The 10867-nt window shown below is 34.8% G+C and overlaps 1 protein-coding gene across 1 annotated transcript; it reads right to left on the bottom strand.

The window, feature by feature from the left end:
• Window positions 1–3684: 3684 nt before the first annotated feature.
• On the bottom strand, window positions 3685–4630 carry LOC122669083 (FCS-Like Zinc finger 6-like). Its single transcript, XM_043865734.1, has 3 exons — window positions 4354–4630; window positions 4090–4302; window positions 3685–3872 (listed from the first exon to the last, which is right to left on the bottom strand). The coding sequence occupies exons 1-3, from the start codon at window positions 4452–4454 to the stop codon at window positions 3716–3718; spliced, it is 471 nt and encodes a 156-aa protein (XP_043721669.1). The 5' UTR covers window positions 4455–4630; the 3' UTR covers window positions 3685–3715.
• Between the last annotated feature and the right edge of the window lie 6237 nt (window positions 4631–10867).

Here is a 10867-nt window from a genome sequence, read left to right as displayed (position 1 = left end):
ACTAATTTTTGGGTAATTGTTTGTTTTAATTAATATAATTTAGAATCACAGGATCAAGTTCATGGATTCATCGATGCGTCCTAATTAAAGTCGAAAACATGACAGAGATGTTACGAACAATGGATCCGACCCATTGGAGGAGGTGGGGTATACCAAAAGGTCTATGACACCATGAAATTGGAATTTTCTTTTGAAAGCTACTCTCAAACATGATAATGTGTATTATAAAATGCTAATTTAATTTTAACTTCAAAGATGTATGTATCTTTTCTCGGATTTACGTGGTTCAGCAAGATTGCCTAAGTCCATGACGAAATGAGATCTACTTCACTAACAATGAAAAATAGAGTTATAGCCGCTCGTCCTCACACCTCTCTTAGATTAATTCACTACAAATATATAACAAAACCCTATACAGGTAATTTACCGAAATACCCATATAACCTGATAGTGCAAGTTGATGGAATACAAAGACATCTTACCCCCAAAACTTCTCAAACCCAAGAAATAAAAAATGGAAATATGAGTGGTTGTCAAGTGATAGGGTTTTAATTAAGTTAGATTAAAGATATGTGGAGGTTGGAAGAAATTAAGAACTAAGTAATGTGATACTAAAGTGGTGGAGTGTGTTTTTATTAGTAGGGTTTGGGTGGGTTATTAGGTTACATATGCATGGGTGTGTGAGTTATATACATGGAGAAGAGTACGTAGCAGTTCAAGTAAAGGTTTGTAAAGCTAAAGCTCTTTTGTTGTAATTAACATTGTTTGTTAATTATTGTGGGGTGGGTGGGTGGGGGCAATGGCTTCAAGATCCTGGACAGCAAAGGCCGAAGAGAAATGGGGGTGACACCCCAACACCCAACACCAGCATTTGAAAGCAATCAAAAACCCAGAAACCCATTTGCCAAAGCAAGACATATAATATTGCTACTATGGTCATTACTTTATTCTTATGATACTATATCAACCACTTGTTTGATGTTTACAAGGAAAGAGTGAGAGAAACAAGAGAAAGAGAGAAAGAACTCCAAATTAAGACTTGGAAAAAGAAATGCTTTCCAAAGTATTCTATGATTCGATCCCTTCCTCATTAATTAAGCTTAGCCCATTGACTCCATTGAAGATTGACTCTCTCTCTCTCTCTCTCAAGTTTCTCTGAAAGTAGACCTCACCTTTATAAGCAAGAGGAGGGTGTCTGAATCCTAATAAGTTTTCACATCGGACTATTCATATCATGGATTAAGGTATCAGTATTAAATCAGTCAAAACGTATTGGTATCAGTCGAGGTCAATATCGATACTTGATCGATCCTAAATTAGTTATTGATATCGGATCAAGGGTAAAAGCATAAAAAAAATTCAATTTTTAATGCAAAGTAAGGATAAAATTGACCGATCTGGATCAATATCGACGATATCAATATATTCACATAAGATTGTTGCATTTGCATGAAACCCTAATAATTTCCCTCTTTACGTCGAAATTAAAATGTTCAGTCGAATGATTGTTGTTACATTTCGACTCTAATACCACTCGTTGAAACTTAGAAATAGACTGAAACTCATCTTCAAAAGGTAGCCACTAAAGAGAGGGTGGAAAAGAGATCATTGCTTTAAAAAAGTGATTACTCAAAACTTCTCAGTTTTGTGGTGGTGAATTTCTGATTTCATGGAATTGGAATAAGAACCAAAATCCCACCAAAAAGACGAATAAGAAGCTAATCTCATTAGCTTTCTCGGCAGAAATTTCCATTGCTTCTCAGTGTTAACAATAAACAATAAGGAGATAATAACGAGAAATTAAGAATTTCTTGTCTGTGAACATATCGTCTCGTTTGTAAATTCATTTCGCAGTAAATTTGTTTGCAATGGAGCACCAAGAGAGGAGACTTTTGTCTGTGTGTTTCCCCAGTGGTGAGGGATCCGCAGCCAAGTGGGTGGGGCCCCGATTGTGACGAAAAAGGATGGGGACTTTGAAATTGCATATCACGGGTCCCACCCACCACCCTCAGTGGACCCCACCCGTATAACACAATTAAAATTGAATCTCTTTCTACTTTTTATACTGCCCACTCCATGCAAGCTGAGAAGCCACGGATTCCATTATTACTATTCCATTTATACCCTTTTGGGGGTATAGGTATAGGTAGGATCTTTATCTCCTCCAGTTCTCTGTCCGACTTAGTTCCCCAGTAAGGGAGACTGAAATGACCACCCTACCCCTGCCTAAACACTCTGTCCGAATGGTTATCAAAATATTTTGCATTTTGTTTGAGGAAAGAGATTGTCAGTATAAATTTTACGGCTCATTATTTATATAACAGAATGTGAAAAAGAATCTCTACTCCAACGCTATGGATCCTTTTCCCTTAATTCCCACTTAGAACAAATAGAATCTACTTAATTATATCTATAATTAAATTTAAAATAAAGAGAGAAACCATCACTATCACCTTATATTTGATCTAATTAAAAAGTGGAAAGAGAGATCAGTGGAAATTATTTTTGTGTTATGATAATCAGCTTGCTTGTACTTTTAACAAATTTTTAATTTCTCATTCAGCTTCATGCTGTCGTATTAAATTATCAAAAAATAACCCTAAAGTACAAAATCAAAGTTAAAATAAGAACAAAGAATATTAAAGTCATATACTCTGATAGAGGTGTTTTATGTTATGATACCACACATACTCTGATACTTATGGGAGCGTGTGGGCAACCAGAAATCTCACTCATCCTGACCATTAAATAAGTGGGCCATATCAAGAATGAGGACATTATGAGCCAAGAATCAAGTTTATAAGGTAGAAGAAAAATATCTAAATACATGACAATGACATGTTATACTTAGAATTACACAACTCATATATTTTAGCTTAATTATAATCTTAATTAAGCTATTTGGGCCCCCATCTTTGAAAAGGTAAGTTGCCCATGTAACCTATTGAGTGGGCTTTTCCATCCCTTTATTGAGGGTCATTATTTGATTAAGAGAATGGATTTTTAAAAAACTTGAGACCAGTGTTCTATGTATTGGCATCGTATCGGTCAATACACATTAGTATCGGATAGTTAGAAACTGATTCAACCGATATCTATCAGTATTTTAACCCATATCGACGGTGACTGATACGATACGGTTTTTTGTAACCTTTGTTTGAGAAGAGGGATGTTTGCTTCTTGTCTTTTCACACACACGAGTGGTATGTGAATGTGATTTATGGTAATGGGTAGAGAGAGTGGTAGGTATCCGGGTATCCGTGTGGTTTACACATTAAAGCATTAAGTAAGGACAGTAATCAGGGAATTGACTAGAAAACGATGGGAATCTCGTGGAAAGTTGAAACACATTCATCCACAAAGCTGAGCAATGGAGACTATGGCGATCAATTTCTTGTTTGAGAAACCCAGAAAAAAAAAGTAATTAAAACCTGCAACTTTCTTCCATTCATGATTGAGAGAAGTGAAATATAGAAACAAACATAAGAGATTCTATCTTTGTATATGAAAATCTGGATTAATCATAGTAACTAAACTTAGCTCAGTTGCATGTTAAGAAAAAACTGAACTTTACCTTCTAATTTCATATTTATAAGTTTTTTCCCATCACAGAACATCTAAAAATCTTCCTTTTTCACAAATATATATATAGAAAGAGAAAGGGAAACAGATCATGCAGGGACTTTAATCTCTCTCTCTCTCTCTCTCTGCAAGTCTATGCAGCTGCGACTGTCTCTCCTTTAGAAGGGGAGGATTCTGATCCAGCGGTAGTCGATGCATCTTTCTTCGAAGCCAATGCACACTTCTCCTTGCGTTCGTCTAGGTTAATCTGCTGCTGTCGACATTCTAAACTGCAAAACGCGCTATCTCCTCTGCAAAATTTACAAAACCCAACTTTTGAAATTAGTATTAATGGTTTGTCATTAGAACTAAATATAAGTTAATGATGATAAATTATAATAACTCTCAGAAACGAAACTGGTTTATGATTAAAGCTTTAAAACCCATAAAGAGAAGACCCCCAAAAAAACTTCCAGATCTCTCTGCTGGGATTTCACACAGAAGGTGGAAAGATATTAAGATACAGACCTGTACATGTAGATGTCACGGCCAGGGCCAAGGCGGCGCTTGCAGAGGTTACAAGCTCTTAAGAAGTGAGGTGTTTCGATGAAATTGCTCGAATTCCTCTTATGGGTTGTTCTGGGAGAGATAGTAGCGGCCATGAGCCGGTAATCGAACCCATCTGACCCAAATCCACCACCACCACCACTACCCTGTTGGTTCCTTCTGGAAGAACCTTCATGGCCTACAGCTTTCTGCCGCTCTTTCATGGCGTTCTGAACCATAGAATCAGAGGTTGCCGGAGCTTCTTCTGGGTTGCTTAGATCCATATTGAATTCCGTCAAGCTTGTCGTTCTCCTCATCTGAGGACGAGGTCTCTTCCCCAACAACATATTTGTATTTTATGATCAAATCAAATCAAACCCACTAAGAGATTTAAACCCTTAACACCTAAAACCAAGAAACACAGAACAGAAGAGAAAAAGAGAGAAACTTGGCGAGCAAGAGAAAGAGAGAGTGAGGGAAAAGGGTGGAGAGTGGAGAAGGAGAGGAAGAGGGAGAGGGGAAGATAAACAGAGGGCCAGAAGATGGATTCATGGAGAAGCAAAATCTAGACCGTTCCTTTCGGGCCCTCCATAAAGTATTACACGTCAGCTTTCCAAGTTTATTTTTATTTCCATTTATATCCCAATATTCATTATAGAAACTAAGCACTTACATGGTAACCCGCTTCTGACCACTCAGATCGGAATCCCGAGGAATCCCATAATACGCGTCTCGTGACAGTTTAATTTAGATTCTAATCTAACAATTAGAAACTCACTCTCACGTGAAGACATTGCTAGTTACTCCTGTTTCTGTTTGTACAGTTGGGTCCACAAATACACTACATGTACCCGTTCTAACAACCATTACATTAGAATCTTTGTGTCCGTTCAATAAATTGAGATTTGCACTTTTCACATGCGACGCGGCTAAGAGTGTAAGACATACCGATTCAGTGTTACTTATGTGGAAATATATATCTTTAGTGATACAAATGCGGCACACACAATCCATTTCTAATTCTAAAAAATTCCGAAAGAGTGTTATTTTGTGAGGGTCCATTGACTTGATTGTGGACCTCGTATAATGAAATATTTTTATCAAAAAAACAAAAAAAAAAAACTTGATTGTGGACCCTGCCTCCATTCAATGAGACTACTAATTGGTCCCCAATTTAACCCACAGACCGGTTCGACCAACAGAAAAACAGAACCGCCTATATCTTTTCTTACCATAAAAGACAAAATAGACATTAAAATCGTCTCCAAAAATCAAGGAACCAATTATTTTTTTGCCATTTTCTTACCTTTATTTTCTCTTATTGTATATTCCCCAAATCTGGGGTCATAAACGTCAACCAATAAATAAATAAATAAAGGTATGAATTATATCACAATCTTTCATTCCAAAATTAAAATTGAGATGGATCCCTTGATTGTTGGAGACGTATTGGTATGGGCCGGTAACAGACGGTTTTGTCCTTAATGATATTTTTTTAAAATAAAATTATTTTTTGACCATTTTGCCCTTAATGCAAACTGAATTGATACATCATAGCGGTCAAGTATCGATATTAAGAACCAATGATATTGATCCTCTGTTGTTCGCTGCCCGAACAGCACAATGTTGTCCCCTCACATGGGGCGCGAAATGATGACTTAACCTCCCTCGGGCAGTGTGTTCGGGCAGGGAGATTAAGTCATCATTTCGCCCCCATGTGAGGGGACAGCAGGTATTATTCGAGCAGCGAACAATAGAGGATAACGATTCCAAGACTGAGCAAATGAATCAATTTAATTAAATGATTCTCATGGTCTAAAATGATCTTGTTTACCAAAAAAATTAAGATCTGAAAGGATCTTATTTTAATGAGAGGTATATGTATAGTTTTAAGTCATCCAAAGGAAACCAATCACTAATGAGAAATTGTATGTATATGATTGGACGAAATCCGAATCCAATGGTACATTTTGTAAATATTTACAAAAGGTTTTGAAAAAATATTAAATTGTATTAATTTTATTTTATAAAATTTTTGGGGTCTAATCAACGATTCATATTTTCAATTTAGAACAGTGACGGTCTAGGGTGGTGACAGTAATTGATTTCATGCCCTAAGACCTGTTATATAGTTTTGTTAAGTGAAGGGACTTAAGCATAATTAACCATTAAATTCGAGAGATGTATAAGAGTTATAAAATATCAATCTTAGGTATACTTATTGGTAAATATGTTTAATTGAAAATTAAAGATATTATTTGATAAACACCTTTAATGGATTATCCCAATATAATCTACATCTTTCTTAGTTTTGGCAATCTTTGATTGTATTTAGCAATTTTATCATGATACGAGAAAGAAAGATAACAATAACAACTCAGCCTCATCCCAATTGAATAGGATCAGCTACATGGATCTTTCCAAAAACAAATTAAGAGAAATGAAGAGGAATACAGGTTAACAATGAAGAATAGGAGAGAGACGGATGATTATCCTAAATCAAGGTAACCAATAAGGAACCCCAATTGTTGGGATTTACTAATAGAGATCATTAAAGGGATTAGCGGAGGTAGCCAACAATTAAGTCCCTTTTCCAACCCCCCCCCCAGGCATTGCATTTGTGATGCTCAAGGTAATTTTTCTGCCTTTCCATGAGATAGATTTGTTGAATGTTTTATACTTAAATGAAGATTGATCATAGGTTTAATGAGATTAGACACGTGAAATTTATTTTTATGTTGTATTCACGTTATAATCCAAACATTTCTCGTCTGCACCTATCTATGGTTGGATTTTCAAACCAATTAAACATACACATGTTCTATTATATAGGTTTAAAATAAGTTTGAAAAGTCCCACAAATGAACAAAACATAAACTCATTTGAAACTATTGAAAATTTAAAAAAAGAAAAAAGAAAAAAAGAAAAACTTATACATGGTGTGTTGTATGGTTGAAATAGATCACCATATTTGACAGATGTTTTATCTAAGTATCTCAAGATTATTCAATAGTCACCTTATTAAATCATCAATTTCATGGTTGAAAAGTTATAGGTATGACAGAAATACAGACAAGAATGGTGTGATAAGAACATTTTCCCTATCTTTAGGCATTTTAAATTATAGAAGATTGTACAGGATGTTTCCTAAATGGCCCAAATATCTACCATGTGACATATGAAGGTAATACAAATTGGTTGGCAAAAAAATTAAACTATGGCAATTTGGAGGCAACTTTAATTCAAAATAATAATAACAAAAAAAACAAAAAATAAAGAAATTTCAACATCATAGATTATACCATAGATATCAAGCTCAAAACTTGTTATGTACCTAATCAAATGAAAGATTTTTCTTATCCAAAAATTGGTTTGACCAAAGGAACTTTACTAGGGTTGTCAATAGATCGGATCTTGGTCTCAATCCAAGCTATTCACGAATGGTTTGGTAACTAAATAGGTCAAATTTCTATGTACCCAACTACACCTATCTCATCCAAAAATTAATGATCCGATACTCTTGGCTTCACATATTCATTCACAATATTTACATTAATATCACACGTATAATTATTATTTTTTTGGCCAAAAAAATGTAATTATTTGGAAAATATACCAAACCAATATACCCTCATATTTGAATTTGGGTTTCTATGTGAGTAATCCATGGATTCAATTTGTTAACAGTTCAATGACACTGGGTGGTTGAGTCGTACAAAGACTTGTTTTTTCCATATTTTGGACCTTAGCTCCATGGAATAGTTCTCAAATAATAAAGGTGACAAGGACTTATGATCTAATACTAAACTATCTTATTTGATAAAAATTTTGGGTGAAAAAGTAAAAATTCCAAATAAATTATAATCCCACACATGAGATTTGTATAATGGAGGGGAAAGGAGAAAAAAAAAACAAACAAAAAAAAAGAAAGAAAGAAAGAGAAAAGAAAAGAAAAATCAATACTACATGATTAAATCACACACCTTTAGGTAGGTATCCACAATCTACAATATATTTTAAAGTTAGAGATCTTATGATCTAATTCTTCCCATTGGGGTGCATCGTGCTCACTTGGTTCCATTCAATAAAATAGCTCATTGGTTTGTGGTTGTTATCAATCCATATTTTTAATATCATGGAAATTTTAAAGCAATAATTATCTCACAGTTAATAAAATAATAACATAACAATAAAGAAATTATCAAGGAACCAATTTGGTTTCATATTGTATATAATACTAGATTTTTTTATGCATTATTGGTTGTTAGAAAGTTAAATAAAATAATCAATTTATTATGAATTACTTAAATATTTTCTTTCTTTCTTTCTCTCTCTTCCATAAATAAGACTATTTTCCCATAATAATATCTCACATACTTGTGTGTATTTCTTTATATTCATATGCTTACATAATTTTTCATATTTGATTATAGGAGAAATGGTCTTTACATGGGACGGAGGGGACACGCCTAGACACATGGGGGGGGGGGGGGAATGGCCAGCGCACCCTCCATGAATGGTAGAAATTCCACCCCCAATGTGCTCATTGGCTGCCGTGAGTGGTGTGGCCCCTACGCCCCACACAGAGAACACTCTCCCTTGATTATATACTATATAATATTAGTTATGGGAAAAAGATCTCTACTTGGTGGTGTTTCCTATGCCTTCTCACAGGGCACCGTGAGATCACGCCTTTGCCCTCTAGGTAGATACCCAAGCGTGCTCACCCATTGTCCTAGACACTTGTGTAGAGACCATGCAACCAAGTAGAGATCTCTTGCCCGTTACTTATATATATAGTTATTGTAGGTACACTACCTACTCCTAGTTCTATCCCAAGGACAAGAAATGCAATATACGATTAATTAATTTAATAATTGTCCTAGGTGAATATTTAAAAATGAAATCGAAAATAAATAAATAAATAAAAATGGTTATTTATTAGCTGAGCTAAAAAATATATATAATTACATGTTTCATTTTCTTGCACGGCCCAGATAAGAAGGCTTTTTGTACGGCTTTGATATTTTCCATATCCAAATGAGAACAACCCTTATTTTATGGATAATTAGGTTCAAGATCCCTCTATATCGAATTAATTTCTATTGCATGCAAGATAAAATAAAGTTCTTAGAAATAGTTGAAAAATATTTGTATGATAAAAAATTAAGTACAGAGAAATACATCTCATGCATGCCTAAGATTCAGATCTTCTACTGCCAAGTTGTCCGGAAGGACCCTACTGTCAAGACACAGCAAGGCGGTAAATGACCACCTTACCCTCACTCGGGCAAGGCGCTCGGTCATGCCTACCATTTTTTAGCCCAATAATTTGACATCGGCTAACTATTGGATAGCTTTAAGAGCTCTGTAGTAAGTCTCTTATCAAATTTGGTGGACTATCTCAATTGTATGACAAACAATGTATGATTTTTTCTACTTAATTTTTATGATTCTAACTAATTCGTGATGAATCCACTTAATAGATTTTTCAAACTTGTTGATTTTGTGCATAACAATGCCGAAAACCAAACGCAAATCATCATTAACCTTTAATTTAGCTTTTGAACAGCTAAAGCAACAAGCACTCAACATGCTAAGTGATCTACCTAATTAGTACTTGGGCTCCAAGATCTCAAAGTTTTTCACTATATAGAACAACTCTTTGGATCCATTAATGTTAAACATGAGTTTAATGAAAAGCTTCTAGTTAATCTAATCATGTTTCATGTATCATTACCAACATGGGTTCCACAAGAGAAGTCACTTATTATGAACAATAGACTAGACACTCCCTGGTCCCTTCCTTGTCTGTTTGATGAATCATTTGAGGAGAAAACAAAAGGATGGTGGACCTTCTGTGTTAATTATTGGTTTCATTTTTATTCTTTTCTGAAGAGGAAAGGTTGAAAAAAAAAGTGAAAACAACTTTAGCAAACTTACAAAAATTTTACCTTTACATCTTGACAGTGACAAAGTTGGCTCTAAGATACACATATAAAAAACCTCGAACTAGCTACAAATCAATGACTAGATTCTCTTAAAACCAAGCCAACCAAGTATTCAAACTTCCAACTACCTCTGAAGAGAATTGAAGAAAGGTCCTTTTGGTCAGATTCTAAGGAAATAGTGTAGTACTATTTGCTGTCCTAAAATAATTTGTGTTGTCTTCTAGTTATCTTTGTCGCATATTGACTGAAAGATTTTAGATTTGTATTCAGGCAAACCATGGTCTGACAAATCTATCTATGGTTAGGTACATCTATTTTTTTAGTGTCCAATCGTTAAGTATTTGGGGAATGATTTGGATTGATCATATTTTAAATTTTAAATTTAATTTTACATATCTTCTATCAAATGGAAAAATATTTAGTTTGGTTTTTTCCGATCATTTCGATCAATTCGACTGGTTCGAGCTGGATGACACCTCTACTAGATACATAGTATCAAACACTTTGATGTCTTGTATTCCGTTGGTTGTATTAGTGGATTGATTCCAAAGGACCTTTAAGAGGTCGTAGGGCCCAAATTACGTGCATAGGGTTTCGCTAATTGGGTATTTCGGTAAGTTATCTGTAAAGGGCTTCGTTAAATGGGTATTTCAGTAAGTTACCTGTAAAGGTTTTCGCTATAAATTTGTAGCAAGAATTATTTCTCTATAATCAATCTGAGAGAGGTGTGAGGATGAGCGATTGTAACCCTATTATTCAACAGAGCCACACCCACTTCTTTATGGGTAAGAGAGAGCTTGCCAAAATTT

Source organism: Telopea speciosissima, chromosome 7, assembly GCF_018873765.1.
Source record: "Telopea speciosissima isolate NSW1024214 ecotype Mountain lineage chromosome 7, Tspe_v1, whole genome shotgun sequence".
Taxonomy (NCBI): domain Eukaryota; kingdom Viridiplantae; phylum Streptophyta; class Magnoliopsida; order Proteales; family Proteaceae; genus Telopea; species Telopea speciosissima.
This window is presented reverse-complemented; position numbering and strand designations above follow the sequence as displayed.